General features: G+C 35.8%; 3 protein-coding genes across 3 annotated transcripts; 1 reads left to right on the top strand and 2 right to left on the bottom strand.

Moving 5' to 3' along the window:
• Nucleotides 1–4694: 4694 nt before the first annotated feature.
• Nucleotides 4695–14413, bottom strand: si:ch211-207e14.4 (interleukin-17 receptor D). The gene is made up of 12 exons (XM_052593971.1): nt 14197–14413; nt 11301–11385; nt 10000–10158; nt 8764–8882; nt 8450–8573; nt 8271–8309; nt 8032–8177; nt 7832–7906; nt 7297–7363; nt 6694–6843; nt 6098–6270; nt 4695–5624 (listed from the first exon to the last, which is right to left on the bottom strand). Exons 1-12 carry the CDS (start codon nt 14311–14313, stop codon nt 5100–5102), a joined length of 1779 nt encoding a protein of 592 aa, XP_052449931.1. The 5' UTR covers nt 14314–14413; the 3' UTR covers nt 4695–5099.
• A 510-nt stretch (nt 14414–14923) lies between these two features.
• Nucleotides 14924–21112, bottom strand: fam50a (family with sequence similarity 50 member A). The gene is made up of 13 exons (XM_052593975.1): nt 20811–21112; nt 19910–19994; nt 19442–19541; nt 18828–18970; nt 18407–18483; nt 17446–17512; nt 17195–17256; nt 16951–17027; nt 16539–16593; nt 16179–16227; nt 15923–15993; nt 15504–15614; nt 14924–15220 (listed from the first exon to the last, which is right to left on the bottom strand). The coding sequence occupies exons 1-13, from the start codon at nt 20919–20921 to the stop codon at nt 15212–15214; spliced, it is 1017 nt and encodes a 338-aa protein (XP_052449935.1). The 5' UTR covers nt 20922–21112; the 3' UTR covers nt 14924–15211.
• Nucleotides 21113–21448: 336 nt separating this feature from the next.
• Nucleotides 21449–25518, top strand: tmed4 (transmembrane p24 trafficking protein 4). The gene is made up of 5 exons (XM_052593982.1): nt 21449–21638; nt 22228–22328; nt 22447–22572; nt 23027–23173; nt 24108–25518. Exons 1-5 carry the CDS (start codon nt 21494–21496, stop codon nt 24255–24257), a joined length of 669 nt encoding a protein of 222 aa, XP_052449942.1. The 5' UTR covers nt 21449–21493; the 3' UTR covers nt 24258–25518.
• Nucleotides 25519–26279: the final 761 nt, after the last annotated feature.

Here is a 26279-nt window from a genome sequence, read left to right as displayed (position 1 = left end):
ATATCTATAAGTCTATCAGTTTCGTACCCTGCTCTGCAGTTCCTGTGATCTTTCCACCTAGTTTTCTGGAAAGTGCATTTTCTAGTTTTAGCATAGTCACTAATGATTGTATTCTGAAATTAGTGATGGCAATGAATACAACTACATGTACTCTTGACCCAATCCCAACATCTGTTCTAAAGGGATGTCTCTCGTCAATTTGCCCCCTCATCTTGAACATTGTGAACACCTCCCTCACTACTGGTTCAGTTCCAAAAGCCCTTAAAGTTGCAGCTATTACACCAGTCCTTAAAAAGCCTGGATGTGATAAGTCAGATCTATCTAATTACAGACCTATCTCAAACTTACCCTTTCTTGCTAAAGTTTTAGAACGTGTTGTTGTGGCACAGCTCCACTCACACTTGTTTTCCAACAAGCTTTTTTGTGGGAAACTGTTTTGGGAAACAACAAATCTGAACTTGGACAGGTCTGTCATGGTGTTCCTCAGGGATCTTCAATGGGTCCTATATTGTTTAGTGTGTATATGCTTCCTTTGGGACAAATTATTAGGAAATATGGTTTGGGGTATCACTTTTATGCAGATGATACGCAAATTTACATCAGCTCCAAGTCTGATCCTACTCTCACCTCAACAGTTCTTTCAGAGTGTGTGCTGGAAATAAAAACATTTTTTAAAACTGAATTCTTCTAAAACAGAGGTTCTACTCATTGGCACACCAGCGGCTATTCATAAGGGTAGCAATCTTAATTTGATTATGGATGACAGTGTAGTACTTCCATCTGCTCAGGCTCGTAACCTTGGAGTAATTTTTGACACTCATCTGACACTAGTCTCTCACATTAAGAGTATTACAAAATCTGCTTTCCATCACCTCAGAAACATTGCAAGAATTAGGCCTTTCCTCACTCCACCTGACGCTGAAAGGCTTATACATGCATTTGTTACTTCCAGGATTGACTACGGCAATGCACTATTCATTGGCTTACCTGCTAAATTAATAAAACGCCTGCAGTATATCCAGAATTCAGCTGCTCGTATTCTCACATATACTCCATCACGTCAGCATATCACAGGCGTGCTTTATAGTTTGCATTGGCTTCCTGTACAGTCACGTATTGTTTTTAAAACTCTAACATTAACATACAAAGCTATACATGGAACTGCCCCTTCTTATATTTGTGACTTAGTCACCCGATACATGCCTTCTCGTTCCCTTCGGTCTGCTGATTCCCTTACTCTTCAACAACCTCCCTATAAATTAAAATCTATGGGCGAGAGAGCTTTCTCTGTTGCTGCACCCAGGTTATGGAATGCGCTCCCCACTGCTGTTAGAGAGGCTCACACAATAGCCAGTTTTAAGAAGCTGTTGAAAACTCATCTTTTTAAAATTGCTTTTATGGACTGTCAGTAATATTCTACTGTGTTGTACTGTAATGAATATTTTATGATTTATACTTTTTACTTTGTATTGCATTTATTGTAGTTTTTGAATTGTATTTGTTTGTAGCGCTTTGGGTTCTAGAAAAGCGCATTATAAATAAAATTTATTATTATTATTATTATTATTAAATACTTAAAGGGCTAGTTCACCCAAAAATGAAAATTATGTCATTAATAACTCACCCTTATGCTGTTCCAAACATGTAAGACCTCCTTTTATCTTCGGAACACAGTTTAAGATATTTTAGATTTAGTCCGAGAGCTCTCAGTCCCTCCATTTCACCAAATTCGAATGAATAATTTTAAACGGTTCGCATCTCTAATACGCATTAATCCAAATGACTTAAAGCTGCGGTAGGTAACTTTTGACACTCTAGCGGTTAATAATCAGAACTGCTTGCGTCTTGCGGAAGAACATCGTAGCTGGAACTACTTCTCTCTGTTTATGTCTATGAAGAATCACAAAGGTACTGGGTTACTCCGCCGCGGTACCCCCGAAGCAATCTAAAATAGTCCGAATATAAACACTTATAATAGGTGCACCCTAGTGATTCAGGACAAGCTAAAAACACAGTTTGGAAAATGGATTCATGGTGTACTCGCTTATTATATACATTTTTCTACATTTTGAACACAAACAAAGTTACGGACCGCAGCTCTGATTGGTTGTTTCTTACCGGGAGTGGATGACTTTCTGCAAATGGCAATAGGACCTCTGGGAGGAGCCAGAGGAGCTTGATTTTTTCACAGATTATCTGTCAAAAGTTACCTACTGCAGCTTTAAGCTGTTAACTTTTTTAATGTGGCTGACACTCCTTCAAACAAACCAATATCCCAGAGTAATTCATGTACTCAAACAGTACACTGACTGAACTGCTGTGAGTGCTGCGTATTAGAGATGCGAACTGTTTAAAATGATTCAGTTCGATTTGGTGAACTGAATGATTCATTCGCGAACCGGATATCCAGACTGCTTTGATTTGAACTCTCTGTCTCACAGACACTGAAGAGAAGACAATGCTGAATAAAGTCGACGTTTTTGCTATTTTTGGACCAAAATGTATTTTCGATGCTTAAAAAAATTCTAACCGACCCTCTAATGTCACATGGACTACTTTGATGATGTTTTTCTTACCTTTCTGGACATGGACAGTATACCTTTCACACAGCTTCAATGGAGGGACTGAGAGTTCTCAGACTAAATCTAAAATATCTTAAACTGTGTTCCGAAGATAAAAGGAGGTCTTACATGTTTGGAACAGCATAAGGGTGAGTTATTAATGTCATAATTTTCATTTTTGGGCGAACTAACCCTTTAAAGCATAAAAATGTAAAAAAAAAAATTTAATATTAATTTTTTATAACAATCAAAATCAAACACTTACCAAAAAGAATAAATATTTCAAAATATTATATTTTATATAGCAACAATTATATGGTGAAATAGAAGAATTGGGGAGAATCATTAGATAAATTATGAATATTATTTGCTAATGTGTAAATAGTGCATAATCATATAATCAGTAAAAAATGACTGTAATCTGATTACTAAAACTATTTAGTTTTTGGAATCTGATTACGTAATCCAGATTACATTAAATCAGTTACCTAGCACTGAAAATATTGATATGATAAATATGTGACATGCTCTGTATGAAAAGCTTTATTCCTTCAAAAATGGCTTGACATTCTTCTGGTCAGTAAGCTAATGTCGAAGGTGTTCAGTGTGATTTGTGTAGTTATCAGGAATGTTTTGATCATTTTCCAGTTCCCATTTCTCAAAAATAATTTCCATCTCTACCTTACAAAAACACCTCAAACCAGCCTAAAGTGGTTTGCAGGACTTAGATCATTGAAAAGCCCCCCCAGCTTGTCCTAGTTTAACTAAATCCAAATTGACAAGGACTGGAGCCCAGATGTTACCAGGAAAGCATCTTAGACTGTGTTTTCTATGTTAATTGTTTCCATATAACCAGTTTAAATTGATCCAATTCTGCAGTTAAGTTAAGGATATTCTTGTAGAAACAATCTGATTATTGTTCCAATGGGACCCCTGTGATTTTTTTACTGGAATAGTTTAATAGAATACATTTGCGAGAAGAAAGTGCAGCCCAAAGTAAAATATTTCATTTAAAATTCAACTCCAGTATTATTCAACGGTACAATTAGGGTGAAAGTTTAAAAAAATAACATCTGTATCCAATTGTGTGTGTATAATGCTAAAACTTTGCTCATCTTTGCTAGTGTTGCCAAGTTTCTGAATAGCTTGGACAAGATATAACAAGATTTAGTGGCAATGGAACTTGGTTTTCAGTATTGTGGAAATAAGTGGTGTTTGAATTCTTTGCCAGTGATCAAATCCAAGAAAAACTATTTTATGCAATAAATTTGATGTTGCGGCTTGCTTAAATCCAGGCTTTCTAAAAGGGGTATTTTGTGTGAAGAGCCAGCCGTTTCAGATTGCATACCGATACAAAAACATCATATATCAGTCGGACAAAATAGCCCTAGTTTTTTTTTTACCTAAGCAAAGAAAGTTTATTTGTAAAACATCATGCATTCATACAGTTTCATAAACATCTTATGTAACAAATAATGCATTAGCTTATAAACCGGTATGTTACCGCCCTGTACATTTATGAAACATGGGTGTGTTGTTAATTGTGGCTGAATTTCCTTGCATTATTATAGTGTAGGACCATGCACTGTTATTGCTGTTGAGGTATTTTGTCACATTAAAATGTAGTTATTTCCCTTCATGTTGCACAGATTGTTGCAAAACAAACTTATAAGAAACTGACCTTACATACAATATAATAAATGTATAAAAAATAAGACTTCAGGTCAGCAAACTACAGAATTTAAAGTCATTCACAGCAATACATCAAAAGTGTCCTCTTTCAATATGTAGAAGAAAGACTATAATTTGTAGTGGAAGTGCATGCAATTACTAGGAATATTCACTGTAACTTGATGTTTAACATGCATGAACATAAGTAGGGCTGGGCGATATATCTGATGATATGATCATGCGCATCTAATCAGTAAAGTTGCTTCTGTGATCACTGCTAAAATCGCCATCACCTGCTTATAATTGGAGTGGCATTTAATAGACAGAGCCGTAGATCACTGACAGGCTACGCAATATCGCGTTCATTATCGAAGGCGATTCATCGGCGATAATGAACGCGATATTGCGTTAGCGTAGCTTGTCAGCGATCTACGGCTCTGTCTATTAAATGCCACTCCAATTATAAGCAGGTGATGGCGATTTTAGCAGTGATATATCGCCCAGCCCTAAACATAAGCAACAGAACAAAAATAAGACAAAATAAATACAGATTTATATGAAAAATAAAAAATTGTTCACAGCATTCGATAAACATAGTATACTTCAACATCCCTCTTATATGCTTTTCACAATAACCTAAAGTCACCCAAGATGTAACTGAGCTACAACTCCATACAAAACGCTTCTCCACTGACTCTCTGTGATTTTCTTGCTCATTTTATGGTCGGGCATTCAAAAGATGTAAATCAGAAATGTTAGATTAGTAGGAGCGACTACCAAGGAAGTCCTGGTGGAATCCATCAGTAAAGGGACTGTTTCGTTAAAATGATGAAGTGAGTCAATTAATTTATTCAGTTTTTGAAGTCCTTATGAAATGATTGGAATTCCTACATGTTCCTCTTCGGTCGGCTCCTCTGAGAACTGTGCCGTGGCCTCCTGGATGGCCAGCTGTAGTGCAGCCCCAGCTGGGAGTTTACAGTACCCACTTTCTGAAATGTTCTCCACCTGTAGGTAAACTCCGGGTTTCTGCAAAGCCACTCCGTGAAGATGAGAGAAGAGCAAGGGTAGGTCTTTAGTCAAGGAGTATCTTGACGCAAGACCAAGTGCCGCGGGGATATCAGACTCTTGTGAGTACTCAAAAATGGCCACCATGTATTTGGAGAGGTCTCGACCTAACGCTTTGGCACGGCACAGCTCCTCTCCGATCATGGAAACCATTGCCAAAGCAGTGTTCTCTAACGGTTCCTCGTCCTCAGACTGCTGCTTCTGATTCTGAAGGAGACCTTGTGAGCAGATGACCAACACAAAGTCACACTCATTCAATCTCCTGCAATGCCACCCCATACTGCCCTCCTCCATAATGCTCAAGGCCTCCCACAAGTCCAAATGTACCTTAAAAAAACAAATAATAATGAATTAACAAATAACCTTGCATAGACACCATTTTTAATGGATTCCATTAGTAAAATGTTTTAATCTGTAAATTATATTTATTTCTATTATTTGTAAAACTTTTTGTTAATAGAGGTGCTGATAGACAAAACAACAAAAATGAATTGTAATACTGTTAATAATATTGTAATACCATAGTGTATTCCCTCTCATAAATATTTTTTTTTATTAAAACATTTATTAAAAAAAGTTTTTATTTTTTACAAAACAAAACAGCAACAATATTATTTAAAAGTACAAAACTAATAATATTTATTCATCAATTCATTCTCAAAAACAAAAAGGCACAATATAAATTGTCTCATTTATTCAAAGTAATGCCTATAATGTCTATAAACAAATGCCATTTAGCATTTCATAACCTTAAAATAAGTAACGGTGCATTTCATCTGATTTAATCTTGATGCACGTACTTGGGTACCCATGTGCTTTTGCAAAAACGCAGCCAGTTGGAGCACGACTCTGACGTGGGCGGGACCATCATTACTTGAGTAGCAAATCAGGAGGCGAGGGGGACAGGTGGTTCTGTCCAGCAAAACACACTGACCTTCATCCAGTTTCTTGTCATAGTACTGTTCAATGATCTCTGACAAACAGAAAAAACAACCCAGTTTATAAATGTACAAATCAACATGGACATTATAGTGGATAAAGATCTCATAAACATTTATAACCCTGCTTTGAAAACAAAATCTGGAAACACTTCACCAATCGTCAATAGCTGCTAATTAGCATGCCTATTATTAACATATTGGCTGTTTATTAGTACTTATAAAGCATCCCTATTCCTACCCAATACCTAAACTTTAACTTAACAACTTCCTCTTCTAGCTGTTAATAAGCAGCAAATTAAGAGTTTGAGGAAAAAGTCATAGTTAATGGTTTGTTAATAGCGAGAAATGGGCCTTAAAATAAAGCATGAGCCAAAATCTTCAATAAAGGGCAGAAGACACAGTCCTAAAGAACTGGGGCTTGACAGTTTTGGACGGTACAATTATAAAACTCACACCTGGTCTCATTTTGGTCTGGACCAATTTCTTTTTGAGTCTGTTCTTGTAGACGATGATGAAGGCAAGCAGAGCGGCAGCAGCAAGCAGGATTCCCACGGACAAGAGCACCATTAGTGAAGAGCTCTCTGTGAAACGTGAAGTTGGCAGCTCTGATCGTGAGAGGGGAAAAATACCAAAACGATGAAGTACCAGTTTCAGTGGGTGTTGTCTCATTAAAAGCTGCCTGACATGTTTCTCCACAAGCAGATATTGTACTTGCTGAAAGCAGTGTATGTAAGAGATTTTTTTCCTCTTTGTCATTGAACATGCCGTTATCGGTTTACACTACACTCTTAAAAATAAAGGTGCTTAAAATGTTCTTCACAGCAATATAGAAGAACCATTTTTGGTTTCACAAAGAACCATTCATTTAAAGGTTCTTTAAAGAACCATCTCTTTCTTACCTTTTTATAATCTGAAGAACCTTTCGCTACAGAGAACCTTTACTCAAATGTAAATGGTCTTCGGATGTTAAACGGTTCTTTATGAAACCATTTAGACAAAAAGGTTCTTCTATGGCATCATGCAGCACCTTTATTTTTTTGATTGCTGGCTCAACATACCTTCAGAACGGTGTTTTACTACAACAATGAATGTTTTCCTGACTGCATCCACAACATCGGCAGCAATCTGGAGAGAAAAAGTACAGAAACTACTCAACACGAAATAAATAATGCCTTCAATTGCTGGTGTAAAAAAAAAAAAAAAAGTACACTAACGACTCAACACGAAATAAATAATTTCTTCAATTGCTGGTGTAAAAAAAAAAAAAAAAGTACAGAAACTACTCAACACGAAATAAATGTCTTCAATTGCTGGTGTAAAAAAAAAAAAAAAAACAGGACAGAAACTACTCAACACGAAATAATGTCTTAAATTGCTGGTGTAAAAAAAAAAAAGTACAGAAACTACTCAACACGAAATAAATAATGTCTTAGATTGCTGTGGTAAAAAAAAACAAAAGTTGTATATTTAGAAACTGAAAGCAGACACTGCACAACTACTTATTTGCAGAAGCCAACTGGCACAGAGTTTTCTGTTTGTCTGAAAGAGAGATTAAATGACATAACTTACGATTTAATAACAGACGAAACTCACCTCGCAGGTGTAGTTTGTACCCGCTTGGAGATTCTGCAGTCGGAATGTGTGATGTGTCTTATTGAGACTGAAATCCTAGTAGAACATGATTTAATAATTAACGTAAGCATTCATTTTAATCATACATTCATATTACACTTCAGCAAATAACAATGCATTTCACATATTGTACAAACGTATTTATTGTTAACAAAACCTACTGGTTTAATGCTCGTGTAATTCCGCAGGCCGCCTCCAAAACATGATGAAAAATACTGACGGATGTTGAAGTTCTCAGGTGCAAGGTTAAAGGTCACATAAACTTGGTGGTTCTCCTCGTGGACCTCAACGTATCTGGGATACCAGTCTATAATGATTGAGAGAACATACATGAATGCACACACCTGGTGCCAAGAACAAAAAAAACTGGGAGATGTGAGATAACAACAACAACACTGACCTTTCTTACACTCTTCGAGACCATTTTTTTCAGGACATGCTGAACACCCAAAAGAAGAATGTGACAGGTTTATTACAACTCAAGAATTTGATAATTGATTCCCTACACATGCAGTGGCAGGTTGTCAACATTGTTAATAGTTATAAATCTCATCGCAGGGTTTGTTTTTTTTAACTTACTGCGTGTGAAAAACTGTTTCTTCTGATAGAACTGGTCCCACCGCTCGGGAACGGGCAGTGCCATGACAGTCACAGCATACTCGCTATCCAAAAACAGATGCGTGAAGGGATCCGAGTGATAGACCTGTGGAAATATGACTTAAGACTTCAGCAATTGGACATTGGGCATATGCAAAAATTATACAAATTTAAAGCACCCCCAGCCCAGATCCATGTTTCAGAAAATCATGAATAAAATCATGAAATTAGAGAAAATTACACAAGTTTGAAGAGGAACAATAGAAGCTACCTAATTTTTTATTTTTTTCACTTACTCTCTGGGCATGTGCAGGTGTGAGTGACAGATTGGTACCCAGCAGAAAGAGTTGACATAAGATCTGAGATCCACCAAGAGCCTGGAGGGTTACTTGGAATCCACGTAAGAACTCGATACCTGTGTATATCAATCAGATAATTAGACGGAGAGATAGATAGAATGATAAATGGACAGCTTGATAGTTGGTGGTGTTTAGATTTATTGTCTATTAATCAGCTATTACATGGCAGATACAAATCAAACATTCAAGAACATGTCATAAATACAATATAAGAAAAAACAAACATTTTATAAAAAGACAAAAAGCCAAGATAAAGAACAATTCTATAAAAGATTCTTCAAATGTATGGATGAAAACTACAAGTTTTTCCTGGGTCCTTAAAAGGGAGTCCTGATAAAAAAAAAAAATAGCTGGCTTGTAACATTACAAATTGGACAGACCAAAAGTAAATGTTTTATAGAAAAGTAACGTGACATTCAACCAAGTATGGTGACCCATACCCAGAATTCGTGCTCTGCATTTAACCCATCCAAAGGGAACACACACACACACACACCATGAACAACACACACCCGGAGCAGTGGGCAGCCATTTCTGCTGTGGCACCTGGGGAGCAGTTGGGGATTGGATGCCTTGCTCAAGGGCACCTAAGTCGTGGTACTGCCGGCCCCGAGATTCGAACCCACAACCCTAGGGTTAGGAGTCAAACTCTCTAACCACTAGGCAACAACTCCCCGTAAAAGGTATAGAATTGAGCTTTTGGTGCTTCTTCACTCTTTAATAAATGTGCATGAGTCAGTGTAAAAAGGCCTTAATTTAAGAGGGTTGATGCGTCTTTTCCAACCACAGGATTTCTCCATTTCTTTTATATATTGTCCGAGGGTGGGATCTGGCATTCATTGATTCATTCTGCATTCTGTGGCCAAGTGTGGGAACCAATTCTCAGAATTCGTGTTCTGCATTTAAACCACCCAATTAAACACACACACACTCACACACACACACCATGAACACACACCCGGAGTCATTTTGTCATGTTGCTCGAGGAGCAATTTGTTGGGTGCTTTTATGCCTGCTTGTTAATTTCCAATAATACCACTATGTCCTGTTATGATTGCGTTTCTGTAACGGATTTATTTTTATTAATGTAATGACAAAATGATATATAGACAGACAAAAAGACAGAATGATTGACAGACAGACAGGCAGGCAGATGTTTTGTGTCTTTATTACCGTATTGGCTCGGGTTCCATGACACAGTAATTGCATCATATGTTGGTTCTTCACTGGCTTCAAATTCAATCTGAATATTGTGTGGTGCATGGACATAATGTTGGCAAACCTCTGGGGTTTCTTGACCTAGAAAAGAGTGACAAGGCCAAGGCACGCAACCTGGCCAATGAGAGGAGTTACTAAATGTGCTGTTGAGTTATTTATTTTCACACTTGTGAAATCCCTTGCACATTTATATGGTTTGGGGAAAAACTGTTAAGTGAAAATATCAATCTCTTTTACAACACTATTTGCAGTATAGTAGATTGCTTGTAACACAAATACAACAATTTCCAAGCCACAAATAATTAAGTACAGCTCAACTTGAGGTAGAATGTTGAAAACTAGAAGGCTTTGAGAAGATGTTGTTATAATAAAAAACATTCAAAAACATCGGAGAGACTCTTCAACGAACATAATAGAGTAAATCATAATGTACTGTTCTTGGAAAGCAGCTGGAAAGAACAATCATACAAAGTATAACCTGGCTCGAGAAAATCTAAATATGAAGTGATTCCCAGAACTGCTGCAAATGATTATACTGGACAACAGCTTGTTTTATTTAGTGAAAGTATCGGAACAACTGGAGGTACAAGTCCAACAGAGAGAGTAACGATCCTACATCACGCAACCTGTGTAAGACTGCTTCGTCTTTAGACCACACGTGTGTGCAGTCACAAACAATTCTAAATGAATGGCCAAATACAAGTCACCCTTCTGGTATATTTCAACACTGATTGCTGCATGGAAAAGAAAATGTAAACACGTTTCTCCAAATGTTATCATTTAGTGATGCAGTGTATGTAATTCTTCTGGGCACAAAATGCAAGCAAAGTAAATTAATGCCAGTTTGTTTGGTCAATTTTTGACTGATTTAAAAACAAAAACCTGACTGACTGAAAAACTGTTTATTTCTTGGAGTAAATCGCAAAATTAACCTCAACAGCTGAATCAAATTTAATGTAAAGCTGTAAAAATGTTACTGTCATAGCTATATATCCTGAAACCTGTTGCCCTGAAACTTTTTTAAACTTTAAACCTATAAGCAGCTGTTTAAATAGTTTTACAAACTGATCATTGACAAAGTTTGTCCATATTCAGAGCCAGTTTATCTACAGCATTGTTGTATAAAAAACATGATTTCTTACTGGCTTTTTTAAATAATCCTGAAAGTTAAAAAATCATTAAATCGATTGGCTTGGAAATTCAAAAGTATACATACATTTCAGTAATACTCTTTTAAATTAGTAATAATCACTTACTTCCAAAAGGGCTGTAGGAGGGAATTCTGGGAGATATATGTACATCGTCTGCTGAGATTCTGCAGTATTCACATCTTGGATCTCCCTTAAAAAATACACATTGTCCAATTAAAAACAAATAGGAAAAATATTAAAATTATTTTTTATATTTAACAGCACACACACATACACATTTACATATACACACATATATATATATATATATATATATATATATATATATATATATATACACACACTGAACAAAATTATAAACGCCCCAATTTTTCATGAGCTGAACTCAAAGATCTAAGACTTTTTCTACATACACAAAAGGCCTATTTCTCTCAAATATTGTTCACAAATCTGTCTAAATCTGTGTTAGTGAGCACTTCTCCTTTGCCGAGATAATTCATCCACCACACAGGTGAGGCATATCAAGATGCTGATTAGACAGCATGATTATTGCACAGGTGTGCCTTAGGCTGGCCACAATAAAAGGCCGCTCTAAAATGTGCAGCTTTACTGTACTGGGAGCTCCACGGGGGTCTGAAAACCAGTCAGTATCTGGTGTGACCATCATTTGCCTCACGCAATGCAACACATCTCCTTCGCATAGAGTTGATCAGGTTGTTGATTTTGGCCTGTGGATGTTGGTCCACTCCTCTTCAATGGCTGTGTGAAGTTGCTGGATATTTGCAGGAACTGGAACACGCTACGCCAATCCAGAGCATAGCAAACATGCTCAATGGGTGAAGGAACTGGGATGTTTTCAGCTTCCGGAAATTGTTTACAGATCCTTGCAACATGGGGTCGTGCATTATCATGCTGCAACATAAGGTGATGGTCGTGGATGAATGGGCCTCAGGATCTCATCACGGTATCGCTGTGCATTCAAAATGTCATAAATTCAATTATAAATAAATAAAAATGCTCCGGTGTTCATTGTCCATAACATATGCCTGCCCATACCATAACCCCACCACCACGTGCCTCTTGATCCACAGCATTGACATCAGCAAACCGCTCACCCCAGGGGCATAGATTACGCGGGGGACTTGTTAATGTTTTTTTTTTAAAGAAGTCTCTTCTGTTCACCAAGCCTGCATTTATTTGATCCAAGTACTGCAAATCAGTGAAATTGTGAAATATTTTTACTAGCCTATTTAAAATAGCTATTTTCTATTTGAATATATTTCAAAATGTAATTTATTGAGATTTCAAAGCTGATTTTTTTTTTGCCATCATAACTCCAGTCACACGATCCTTCAGAAATAATTCTGATATACTGATTTTGTTGCTAAAAAAAAAAGCATTGATCTGCAATAGAAATCTCACTCTGATCTGTGGATCCTCCTATTCATCAAAAAATGCAGAAAAAAAATTTACTCATCTTGTTTCAAATATTGATAATCAGCAAATCGGCATTTTAAGAATGATTTCTAATTAATGTGACACTGAAGACTGGAGGAATGATGCTGAAAATTCACCTTTGCTCACAGGAATACATTACATTTAAAATATATTCAAATGGAAAACAGTTATTTTAAATAGTATAAATATTTCAAAATATTACTGCTTTTGCTGTACTTTGGATCAATTAAATGCAGGCTTGGTGAGCAGAAAAGACTTCTTTCAAAACATAAAAAAATCTTACTGTTAAAAAACTGATGACTAGTAAGCTATATAGATTGCAGACATGTTACATCGTAATGTTTTACATGTATATAATGAGGACGACGAGCGTGCAGATGAGCTTCCCTGAGATGGTTTCTGACAGTTTGTGCAGACATTCTTTGGTTATGCAAACAGGTCTCAGATGATCTTGGTTTACATTTCCAAACATTCATTTTGCCATTAATTGTAATAATCCATTCAGATTTTTGTTTGCACAGGGAGTCTGAGAGCAGCCAGAGCTGAGAGCAGATCTGATAATCATCAGTCTGTCTGGAATAACATGAAGAAACAGAACAAACTGAGACAGACTCAATCCAGAAGAACTGTGAGAAACGTCTCCAAGACACTTTAAGTCTTTTGCACAGTACTGTGTATAATCTGCACCATTTTTAGGTCACTAATGACATTAGTAAATGTGTGACATGATCTTTTGAACTGCTTTGTACAAAAGTGCAGATTTCCTGCTTGCAACATTTCTTTTAAATCGTAATGCTGATAATGTAATAGCAATTTAAAAGCCAGAGTGAACAAAGTGCTGTACATCTTTGTATTCATACTATGATTCATGCTATAATCCCCAAACTAAATAAGGCTGAAAGATACTACAAAAAAAACCTAACATGATCTTCATGAGCCGAAGAAACCAGAACAACCAGGTACAGAAGACAGGCTATTAAATCTTCAAAAGCATGACCAATGAGTAAAAGGAACGCTACAGACACAGATAAACATCATGAAATGAGCTCAAATGCTTTTAATCTGGGAGAATGACTGTTAGGAATGAAAGTGGAATTTGCTCAGTCAAAATGAAAAAGTGTGACAAGTACTATATAATATATTTATATGCACAAACAGTAAATTACACACACACACACACGCACACACACACATATTTCTTCTTTTCTATGTAAAAAAAATCCACTTATGAAAAATGTATAAACAAAAACATGTACATACTAAATTTTATTATATTTTAAAAGACTAAAATTTGTGTAAATCCTTTAAGGTTTGAAGTACAGTGGCAAACATTGTTGATTTACAATTATAAGTCTTTTTTTTTTAAGTATGAAAAAAGGTGTATTATATTTTCTTTTTGATAATATTTTCATAGAATTGTTTTGTATTTTGTGATATTGCCTTGTGAAGCTTACATTAATGCTTTGCGGAACTGCTAAAAACAGCGCCAAATATTCCTTACATGTCGATACAGTAAGCTGGAAGTCAAAATATGAAGTCTTACCCGTCGGATGCATTCAATCGTGCAGTTCTGAGGTCTGTAAGACATTTGTTCACCACAGGCACCGAGGAACAAACTGACCAGCAGGAGCAGATCCAGGGTCAGTGTGGGTGGCCACATCCCGCTCACTTCGCCTGTCTGAAGAACCCTGAAAACTGTCTTCGATCCCCAGCGTAGCTGCGTCCTCGAAGCAGATAAGCTGTCTCAGGTCTGGTGAAGAACTAAAGATCAGTTGAGTAAAAGCGGAAGGGGTGGAATGGTGGGGGGAGGAGGTAGGCAAAGGGTTGGGAGTGAAAACAACAGCAGCTCAGGGAGTGGTGGCCTGGGGGAAAATAGTACAGCTGCAGAGGCTGTCAAAATCCATCAACTGTGCCACCAGGTATGCTTAAACTGATTGACTGTTTTGATACTGCTTTCTTTGGCTCTAAACTCGACAGTGCAATTGCAATAATTCCCGCAATAACTCCACATTTTCCGGCAGCAAATGGACAAAAATAACATTCCGCATCTGTTTAAATAAGATTGCCATTCCCTAAACAGCGATTGCCCATAACGCACCATAAAAGATTGATTGTTAGATGTGGCTCTGCAACCACACGTTGGATTTACAAAAGCATTTGTTTTATTCCAGGAAACTGCTAATCTTTCAGTACGTGAACAACAACAATCTTCAGAAAGCGATGGGAGTTGCGATTGAGCAATAATGAAATGAGTCAACAGGAAACCTTGCAAAGGTACATAAATGAGGAATTTATTTTTAATTAGGATTCAAGAAGTGACTAACACTCGTGATGTTATTTACAATCAAGAAGGAAGAACGTGTCAGGTTAGTTGTGACAGAATGTTCAGAATCGGCCTGGTTTAGGCCTTATCTTCATACAACAAAAATGTGGGTCCAAACATTTATAGATACTCAAAAATGCTAGGCAAGAACAAGCATTTCACTGCCAGGTGTTTATACAACCAACAACACAGAAAGATGGTTCAGGAACTCTGCAAATCTTGTAGATGTGACATCTCACCGAATCTGAAAAGCAATGCAAAATTGTAAGTAAACACATTATGAATCCAACCAATGCATTTTTTTAACCCCAGAAGACCATGATTTATTTGTACTCTGCCGACATCTTTTTTTCATCAATCAAAAACCTTTTTAGCTAGTCCTGGAACACATCAGTGTTTGGTTTTGGTTAGGACCGTGTCAGACCTTGTCACAATCATGCACGTCAAATTCATAAAGCTTCTTTCATTCGGTTCTGCTACTGAACAAAAAGCTCCAGAAAACTTTAGAGACTTGTATTTATACTCACAGTGTATTTGTCCCATTTTTTTTCAGGATCGTAAGGCTCCCAGCGGCTGGCAGGGAAGATGTGTTTGTTTTTTTCATACCAGCTCCTCAGCACCACTTTTCCCGCATGAGACTAGACAAACGAAGAAACAAAGAGCTTGGAAAAATAAGCCAAGAAACATTGTGTTCGAGTCCTCAGGCTCAAACATGTCATGTCGCTGACTGTCCAAGCTTTGTGGCATCAAATCTTTGAAAGACTCGAGTTCAACAAATACTGGTGCATGAATGCTGATTTTCTACAAGAATTCGATCCAATTTCACATTCACCTGCCCTAAAAACATCACATAAAAACAAACAAGCAGGTCTCTTCCTGTCAATTTGGGTGGTTCTTGTCCAAAATGTGCATCAGACATGATACTGATAGTCAGAAATCTCCTTACCTCATCCTTCTCAACTGTGGCATCGTTCACCAGCCGAATATCCTCATGCACATCAAAATTGAAAAGGGGCCCTGAGGAGAACCAGGAAAGCCTAATTTCAGTGCCATAAACAGAGATCCAACACAAAAAGTAGCAGGCTTATATTAAATTTAATAACTGTTATCCAAAAAACATCAGAGCAGAGACGTGTAAAAAAAAAAAAAAAGCCACATGGGAGCCTGTCAAACTAAATGTGGAGGATAAAGTGGGAACTTACCACTTTTGCCTCTTGCTTTTGTCACAATGAAATCATAGAAACTGTGATGCTGGAAGAAAAGCATTTTTAGTCAATGAGAGTGGTTTTCTATAAACAATAATCTGTGATTTACTACCCCTTGTCTATGTGATCAGTTAAACACTTACTAAAATGCCCTTAAAACGCTGTAAAGAAGGTTGCGTCGTAAAAAAATGTGTAGCTGTGCTTGTCACAAATTCTGACAATGTGATGCAATAGTGCCTCTATTTGTAAACAATGATGTATCTTCCAATGATTTAGGAGTGTCTCAATTGGTCTTACATTAGAGAAGATTAGAAGAATAAACACTGAAGCACTTTTTGTGGTGAAAACTTTACTCACATGTGGAATGATCAAATCCTCTTTAATGTACATTAGATGCTCCACTCCTGCTGACCTGAAGGACACAAAAAAGACTGATATTAGCTCATAGTTCAAATCTAAAGGCGCTAAAACGTGCATGTATGACATAAGAAGCATTCATTGCTCAAACAGTGTCTGGATTTTGTCTAGAGTTTTCATTCAACACCAATTATGACACGAACAGCAGGCCTGAAAATGAAATATGACGTGCTTTCTGCACGCGAAATTCAAGGAAGCCAAAGTTGACCGAGCACACATTCAATATTTACTCAGTGTGAGTTACACTACATTTTAACTGGAGCCTGTCCCTCTTTAATGTGTTTACAGAAAGGCAATTTTGTGTATTAAAACTAATAATGTTTTAATAGCAGGGGGAAATGAACGTGTTTACCTCAGCTCACTGAAGTCTTTACGCAAAACTTCCAGGGCTCTTTGGAGAAACTGTTGAATTGTGTTGCCTTTCTTCATCTACAAAAACGCACACAAAAATGTGTATTAAGTGTTGACAACATTTTAACGATACAGAACATGCATTAGAACATGTTTGTCCAAATTGCACACGGAACATAGTAAACAACAATGTAAAACATTTTGGGCGAGGCATGTAGTTACAACATTTGAAAACCTGCATTTACCTTGACAGTTTTTCGATGCCCTGAGCCATCCCAGTAGCTGAAAGTGATTTCAATTTCTTCACCTAAAAAGAGCCAAAGGATAGGTTTGCAGTATGCTTCTTTTGGCTGGTGGTTGCATGAGGAACTAGTCAGGTCAAAATTCAATTAAATTAGGAATAAGACTATAGATTCAGTTGCACCCTTGGCCAGGTTCAGTGATATCAAACAAAAGATAATATCCATAACGCCACTTTGTGATCTGCATATCTTACTTTTGATCTTCTCCTGTTTTCTTTCCCACTCCTGCCGGAGTTCCTCTCTTAAACGGTTTTCTTCTTCCTGAAACACACACACAAAACATCTTAGAAGCTTTTTGGCATGTTTTCCCCAAAAATCTACTGTATTTTTCAAATGCTTATAACTACTAAATACAACTTTTGCCAATTTTTAGGAGTTCACGAGTCAATATAGTCATGATATAGTCATGGACTGCAAGCACCAAAACTTGTGGGGGATTTAAAACTAAAAACTCTTCAAATCTCTTTAACGAGGAAAAAAAAAAACTCCATTGGCAGCATCTGTGGCATGCTGTGATTATTACAAAATAAACAAATTCAACATTTTTATTTTTGAGGCAGTTGATACACACATACATAGTGTGATCATACATAGTGTGATCATCAAATCACTATTTTGTTTTTTGTTTTTATATTAAGTGTATGTTTAACTTTTGAAAAAAATTTAAAGCTGTGGGTATAAGCTATTTATTAGACTCACTGACCCATAAACGACATACATAGCTCTTATAGCAACAGTACAAATGCAAACAAAAGCTTCTTGACAGATTACAGGTAATCTGTCAGACCTAAGGATCTTGATATTCACTACAACTCAATTTAAACTGACTGGAAATGAGCCAAAGTATGCAGACAAACAATCATACCAGCAAAACTATAATTATTGTGGCGGTTAACATTGGCACACAGCTTTGTGATAAAGCTCAGAATGATGTCTGAATGTGTAACGTCTCTGCAAAAACGGCATATTTTATTTGATGTTTAGCCCAGAGGAGGCTCATGTTAAACCAACAGTCTTGTATAACTGCATTCAGATCCTTAATAAGAGGTCTTCAGGACGATCCCTCCACACTAATTGACACAATTATTTTAGACTGTTTATTCTAATCTATTTGTTGAATATAAACTATGTATACATGTGTAGCAGGATATTTACCTCTCTGTCCCTGTCTGGCAGGAAACTGGTGTCAACATCTGGGTTCTTCCCTAGTTTTTTCTTCTTTCCAGGTATGCCTGTTAAACACAAGGGTAAAACGTTCAAAAAGTTATCAGTGTATAAAAATATATAATCAAGAAATCACTTCATATGTGTTGATTCTGCCATCAAATAACTAATAGAAGCACTTTTATATATTGGCTGCATAACTTTAAAATACTGCTTAGGAATTAAGAATCGAGAGTCATTAACAATGCTGAATATGCGGATCCATTTTTGTGCTGGTTTTAGGGTAAACTAATCAGGATGGGACCATGGACGTCTGCACTCATTGAACTATTTATTAGAAAGTTTAACAGTTTTGCAGACAGCTGTTCCGCTTCCGTGGAAAACGACAAAATGTCAAAGTAAAATGTCATACAAAACTCCTCCTCAGTTTCCTCTTCCTCCTCATCTTCCTCCTCCTCCTCCTCTTCCTCTCCTTCATCTGGATTGAAGGATAAACTGGCAATCTTCCTTTTCTGCTCTTCCTTTCTTTTCTTCTCCTTCTGTTTCTCAAGCTTCCTACAAAGACAGACCAAATATGAAGGTATACGATAAAACTTTATACAGATTTTAAAGGAAAAAGAAACAAAAAAGCAGGATGCAGGTAAGATTTCATGCAAGAATATTCAACGATCTAGTCTTAATCTTAAAATGTAGTTAAATTATTTATTCTGACCTGACATAATATTTATCTGGACAGGGCTGAGAATTATATAGAGTTTATAAAGACCAGCAGAGCTAAAACAAACTGAGACATGGCTAAAGGAAAACACAGGCCAGCTGGCTGAACACAGAGAAATCTGATAACAACCCCTGACTTCATTACATTTTGTAGATTCTCACAGTGACGATATTGCAAAAAGTAATTTTTAAAAGAGCTTTTTACTTGCTAAATTTGCCACAGGTTTAAATAAGTGCGAAAACTCAACATGCTTAAATTTATATATCAATAAATTAGCAAAGACCATTTTAGCACAAAGCAAAGCTTACAGCTGTAGCTCTTTTGACTGCTCCTTCTTGGCAAGCTGTTTCTCTCGTTCTTTGACCAGAGCTTCCTGCTTCGCTTTCATGTCATTCAGTGTCACCAGACCTGCAGAGAACAACATCATCCTTCACTCACACCTTGATTTAATATAGAGTTCATTTGGCTATTTCCCCCGCCAGTCATCTCAAGGACAAAAAGAGTCTTAATTTACAAGAATTCCCCCTACAACTCAAGCTTATTGGCTTAAATTAAATTATTCCACAGGAGAATGTGCATTATGACTAGGGTTGCCAACTGTAATAAAATTAAAGCACTTTGCAGTGTAATGACATTGTAACGATCATCAAATGACAGCTCTAATCATAACAACAATGTCTAATATTTTCTGATCAACTACAAGCAGCCTCACTGAAACAAAGCCCACAACAGAAGCAGGTCCATAGTAAGATATTGCATTTCTAATATTCACTTACCAACAGTGCTGGACTTGAGCTCCTGCTCCACAGCGTCATAATGAGCTGAGAACTTTTTATCAATGTTGGACTTCACCATATTGTCCTGGAAAGGAAAAGGTTAAGTTCGTTTAGCGACGATGTTATATATAACATAGAAGCTTTTTAGAGTGACTTGGGCTGCATATGAAGATTGCTGTAATGACACTTTATAAAAAATCATCAGAAATCGTTACATAAAAATTCACAGATCAGCAGTTGACATACAGTAGACACCCCCAAAAAAACAACTTTTAATATTGAATAATTTCAAATTTGCTTCAAATGGACATTTAAAATGTGTCTGTATGATTTAATGAATTACTATTGAAATATTTTGGTATATCATTTATTGCTATGATAAATTACTATGTACACTACTTGGGGTCACCATATATACAAATATATATTTTTGTTATATATATTTATGAACACATATAACTACAATTTTACAAGCACGTGATTTTACTAAAGCGTTTATTTATTTATTAGAGAAATTTGAGCATATTCATACTCTTTATACACTTTTTTTTATAAATGCGATTTTACACAAAAATCCATAGTTATATTTACTATAGTAATGAGGGGCCAGTCATTTTTTAACATATACTACCTTAATTTTTTATACTACACTGATGAAGTCACCATAACGCGTGGCATAAAAAAATATAAAATTGAATTCATGCGGTCTAGAATGGGCAAGAGCAATATCGTGTTACAGGTTAAACCATATATATACTATCATATATAATGGATATCTTGTAATGGAATTACACTTTTGAGGGAAACTTGCAGCTATTTATATCAAGATTGTGGTCAGAACGGGTTGAAAAGCCAGTGTGTTTGTATGTTGTGGTTGTGTTTATTATTCTGGCTCACGTGCCTCTGCTATCTTCTGTTTGAGCTGCTCGAGCTGCTCTCGCTCTCTTTCTCTCTTCTTCATGAGCTGCATCGCTCTCCCTGCTTCACTCGCCGCTCCTTTATACTGCGCCATCGTAGCTCTTTTACAAGATATTTAGAAAAAGAAATGAAAATACTGAAAAATGCGAAATAACTCAGGAGTTCAGCCAGTAAACAACAGAGAAACTTCTCGACTGAAGCAAGCGGTTGTGGGTAATCGCCGCAGTACGGCTTCCGGTTGATGAGCGGAATAACTGCATTCCAAAGTAAAAGTCTTCCCGGTTGCAGGCCTAAAAAAATATTGCAGTCTTATGGTTTTAAGATTATGGTATTTCAAATATATCTTCATTTTTTATGTGCAAGTCACTAGTAGTAGAAAAAGATTTATTTATTTTACATAGAAAATCAGCATTGCATATACAAAAACAAGAGGTATATTTCCTGAAATATGGTATGTTATTCTTTGTATTACTAGTTTATTAAATTAAACTGTTTAATTATTGAATTAAGTTTTTTTTTTAAGTATTTGTCATCAGGTAAACTTCCAGAAATGCTACTAGTGCTGAACTTTAGGGGACTTTTACTGAACAAAGGCCCTTTTGTCAGTGAGAATCGAGCAGCTCTTAAATCAATTCGCATCCCTGGATTGACTGAGGGGTGATTTGGATGGAGATGAAGGCGGTGGTGTCCTGTACCGGGCTTATGCTTCTATTTGCGTGGCTTTCTCCAAGCCAAGCCCTTTATTTCCATATCGGAGAGACGGAGAAGAAATGTTTTATTGAAGAAATACCCGACGAAACCATGGTGATAGGTACGTCCATTGTCAAATCGGCTCTCTGCGATCGGTTAGCTTTGTCGGCTAGTTGATTCATCCATCTGGATCATTTACCAGTAGAGCAGTTCACCGTTTGTCTTATTTAAAACACTTAAAATGAAGAAGGCTGATGTAAAATCAGATTTAAGTATGGATGTGCTTATTTGTGTCCATCTGTCCAAATAAAGGAGGGCTTTTAGTAGATCAGCACGATCAAGGATGTGGCAGGTGCAGCATCCTGCTTTGGTTCCTGAGATACAGGTGCAACCAGTTCATGCATTTACCGTTTGCTTACAGTGATCAGAAACAACAGTTATGTTGAAAGGAGACGGTGTGTACTATAATGTTGCAATAATAATAATATTAATGTTATTCTAATAAATATGTTAGCACATTTTTAAAGGAATAATAAACTCACCCACTCACTCACATCACTCCAGTCATCAATTAATGACTTGTGAAGTGAAAAAAAATTAAATAAATTATTTATATATATATATATATATATATATATATATCCCATTCCTTTAATGGTACTGTTGCACATGCTGTAACATAATGTTGGGCTTTATTTGTGTCTTTTTAGGGAGATACAGAACACAGCTGTGGGACAAACAGGCTGGCTCTTTCCTCCCATCCACCCCTGGTTTAGGCATGCATGTGGAAATCAAAGATCCTGATGCCAAGGTAGCCTTTCTATTTTCTACAAACTTTCTATTACTCTAGAACATGTATTTTGTAGTAAATCAGTTAATAGGGTTATATTTGGCAATAATAACTTTGGATACCAACTTCTGTTTTTCAGATCATCCTGTCCCGTCAGTACGGCTCGGATGGCCGTTTCACCTTCACGTCCCACACACCAGGAGAGCATCAAATCTGCCTCCACTCCAACTCCACCAAGATGGCGCTGTTTGCTGGGGGAAAACTGGTACGACTAAAAACCATGATAGTGCAAATAGATGTAGTACAAAACATTCATTTTTGTAATAAATTACATCAGATAATATGTCAAATGTAGTGATATTTTAGTTATATATAATAACAACATGTATATATATATATATATATATAATGTTTATATTTAATTTTTTTGTGTACATTTTTTAGTATTTTTTTTAAATATATATTTCTATTTGCCGTTTTTTTTTTCTATTTTATTTTATTTCAGCTTTAGTTCAATGAAGGTTTGGTTAACAGCAAAATACATTATTATAAACATGGCTCTTTTTTCTTCTGATTTTTAAGTTTTAGAAATTACTTATATATCAGTATAGTAATTTTATAGATGTTAAAAAAACAATTCCAATATCTAGTTCAATATAATACAGTAGGCCTGTAATTGAACATAAACATGCGAGACCTTATATCATCCTGTTCTACAGAGAGTCCACTTGGAAATTCAGGTTGGTGAACACACCAACAACTACCCAGAGATCGCAGCTAAAGACAAACTGACCGAGCTGCAGCTGAGGGTCCGACAGCTCCTGGACCAGGTGGAACAGATCCAGAAAGAGCAGAACTACCAGCGGGTGAGTTTCAGCTCCAGGAACGTGTTTTCGCTTATGGCACAGTGAGGTGGTGTCGGCTGACCCACCAACTTAAGGCATTTAAACATAAATCTGTGCAGTTGCTGAAAGCAGGTACCTGCTCAGGATGTTTCACTTTTCTTATATTCTTTTCAATATTAATACTGTATATAGTTTCTAGGTAACTAAAACTAAGACCATAAACAAACATTTCATTACTTGAAATAGAATATTCTTGAAATAAAAGATAAAAATTCCCAAGGCAACATTTCTTATTTTCATTTTAGTTTAACTTGATGTACTAAAATAATGAAATAAAAATTACTATAAACTATGGGGGATTTATACAAATGTATTTGTTTACAGTAAAAATGTATATAAGAACTAATAATAAAAAAGCAGAATTACTAACTTTACATAATGTTACCATGAAAATGGAAAATATAAACTAAGACCATTTTTTAGGTATTTAAAATAAAACAAAATAAAATATAAATGTACTTTAACCTGATGTACTAAAAAAATTAATAAAAAACTATATAGAAATAAAAAAACAGAAACTAAGAAAACACAGCAAAATTATTTAAACTTTAAATAAAATTAAAATATAGATAGAAAATATAAACTAAGACAGTAAAAGATTGTTACTTTAAATATAGTAAATATTAAATAAAATAAATATTTTTCATTTAGTTTGACTTTATGAATTAAAACCTGAAATGTTATTAAAAACAAAGACATCATTTACTAAACAGAAACTAATAAAAATGGTAAAAACAGCAAAATTACTAAAATAATGTGAAAATATAAAAACTAGTTACGATTTAACTCCTAGAAGTATTTCAGTGTTACTAAAATAACTGCAATCTAGTTGTCTGTTATATCATCCAGCATCTGTATGGGATGTACTGCACTCACAGTGTTTTTATTCCCACAGTACCGTGAGGAGCGTTTTCGTATGACGAGCGAGAGCACGAACCAGCGCGTTCTGTGGTGGTCTATCGCTCAGACCATCATCCTCATCATCACAGGAATCTGGCAAATGAGACATCTCAAGAGCTTCTTTGAGGCCAAAAAGCTGGTGTGAAGACCAGACGGCATCACAGAAACAATAACTCTAACTCTAAAACTAAGTTCAATTCAACTTTATCTTAAGCAGATAAATTCAGACACAATAAGCTTAAACAGGCAGAATATTAACGATTCTTAACGGAATACTCATTTTTTTTGCCATTAATCATTTACCACCATGTTGTTCCAAACCCATAAAAGCTTCGTTCGTCTTCGGAATACAATTTAAGATATTTTGGATGAAAACCGGGAGGCTTGTGACTGTCCCATAGACTGCCAAGTAAATAACACTGTCAAGGACCAGAAAAGCATCATCAGAATAGTCCATCTGCCATCAGTGGTTCAACCGTAACGTTATGAAGTGACGAGAATAGTTTTTGTAAGTGAATAAATAAAAAATAACGTTGTCAGCAGTCTCCTCTTTGTCTCTACATATCACCAGATGCTCTGTTTTCTTTTAAATCAAAGCATAAATACATGTAGAAAGAGCACATCCTTGTGGCATGGCTGAAACAGAAGAGCATACGCAGCATACAGTGAGAGACACAGAGGAACATTGTTCATTTTACTAAATTGTATGATAGGAAAATGTTATGCCTTTAAAATGAAGAACTTTAGGGGTGCATGGAAACTACTGTTGACTTCAAGGTTGCATTACTGATAAATGTGAAAATCAAGCCAGCTAATCATTTTAGCATTTTTAATATGTATATATTGAGGTATTTTAAAGATTTTGACCAGTCTGTGGCTTTGTTTTCATATTCTGTCTGTCTCGGGCTCTCAAATAGGTTTGATGTTCACGATTTTGAGAGGAATTTATTCAAGCTAATTGACTATAGCTTGCATTTTAGCTGATAAGACCAACACAAATTTTCTTAGTGGTTTACAAAATATGATTTTTGTTGTTGTGTTTCATGCTTTATTTATTAACTGCATTGACCACATTTAAACATACAGGAATGTCTGTTTCAAGAATATATGTTGTTTATAGGATCTTTGGAAAATTTTGTACTGGCTTGTTACAAGTATACCAATTTCTAAAAATGCTGGTTTGCATGATGCACAAATCCTCCATATAATGTGACGATTTGAAGGTTATTTCTAGGCCAACACAGCTGTATTCTCAAGTGTCATTCCAGCTTTGTAATAAACTGTTCATCAGTGTGCATACAGATACTTAACTGTACACTTGTTGGTACTCAGTCTTTATATTGTTTGTTCTTAGTTTCTGTCTGTTTCAGGTGTTGTTTATTTGAATTAAATGTGTTTTAAATTAACAGATGTTCTCTGTCTTCATGAATGAGCAGCATAATGTATTTAATTTAAAATAGAATAAAAAAATATATTTTTATGTAGAAATATACTGCCATTGAAAACGTTGGGGACAGTAAGGATTTAAAGATTAAAACAGATTAATACTTTTTTTCACAGAGGATGGTTTTAATTGATTAAAGTGACTGAACTTTTTTTCACTGTTCTTTTAAACTCAATTCATGAAAATAAAATAAAAATCTGTTTCTACGAAATTATTGAAGTACCCCAATATGGATTCCTGAAATTTACCTTTCATGCAATGTGTAACACAGCTCTAAATAAATGAAAAAATCCTGCGAAGTTATAAATCTGAAAGTGCACCGTGTATAAAGTTTAATGTCTCTCAACAGAAAGAATCGACTCTGAATTAATGAAACGAGTCGTTTTTAAAACGAATCCTAAGCCGTTTCACGTTGTCGTCAAAATCAAACGCTAGCATATTGCCCCGCCCACTTGTTGGTCTTTTCCTTTTCGCATTGGACTGAATGAAAATGCTAATTAAATTAATTATATATTAATTAAAATATATATGAAATACTAAAGTTGACCACTGCATTTATACATGCCACACAAACCATTTATTTTTCTAGTGTTTTATTGCTCCACTCACCCAAATCAATTAAATATTTATGTACTATCTATATTTATATATCTATAGTTAAATATATCTATATTTATATTTAATTATCTACTGCTAAGTTACAAGATGCTATTTGACACACAG

This window comes from Carassius gibelio, chromosome B23 (genome assembly GCF_023724105.1).
Source record: "Carassius gibelio isolate Cgi1373 ecotype wild population from Czech Republic chromosome B23, carGib1.2-hapl.c, whole genome shotgun sequence".
Taxonomy (NCBI): Eukaryota; Metazoa; Chordata; class Actinopteri; order Cypriniformes; family Cyprinidae; genus Carassius; species Carassius gibelio.
This window is presented reverse-complemented; position numbering and strand designations above follow the sequence as displayed.

Bases quoted from the DNA above. Each gene is read 5' to 3' on its own strand.
- si:ch211-207e14.4 (XM_052593971.1), bottom strand. From the start codon at position 14,313: ATGTGGCCACCCACACTGACCCTGGATCTGCTCCTGCTGGTCAGTTTG. The intron at 11,386-14,196 runs GTAAGACTTCAT...GTATTTTTTAAG, and splicing joins CGATTGAATGCATCCGACGG to GGAGATCCAAGATGTGAATA. The intron at 6,844-7,296 runs GTATGTTGAGCC...TCTCACGATCAG, and splicing joins AGTAAAACACCGTTCTGAAG to AGCTGCCAACTTCACGTTTC.
- fam50a (XM_052593975.1), bottom strand. From the start codon at position 20,921: ATGGCGCAGTATAAAGGAGCGGCGAGTGAAGCAGGGAGAGCGATGCAG. The intron at 19,542-19,909 runs GTAAGTGAATAT...TGTTCTCTGCAG, and splicing joins GCTCAAGTCCAGCACTGTTG to GTCTGGTGACACTGAATGAC. The intron at 16,594-16,950 runs GTAAACACGTTC...TGTGTCCTTCAG, and splicing joins AAAGACTTCAGTGAGCTGAG to GTCAGCAGGAGTGGAGCATC.
- tmed4 (XM_052593982.1), top strand. From the start codon at position 21,494: ATGGAGATGAAGGCGGTGGTGTCCTGTACCGGGCTTATGCTTCTATTT. The intron at 21,639-22,227 runs GTACGTCCATTG...GTGTCTTTTTAG, and splicing joins CGACGAAACCATGGTGATAG to GGAGATACAGAACACAGCTG. The intron at 23,174-24,107 runs GTGAGTTTCAGC...TTATTCCCACAG, and splicing joins AAGAGCAGAACTACCAGCGG to TACCGTGAGGAGCGTTTTCG.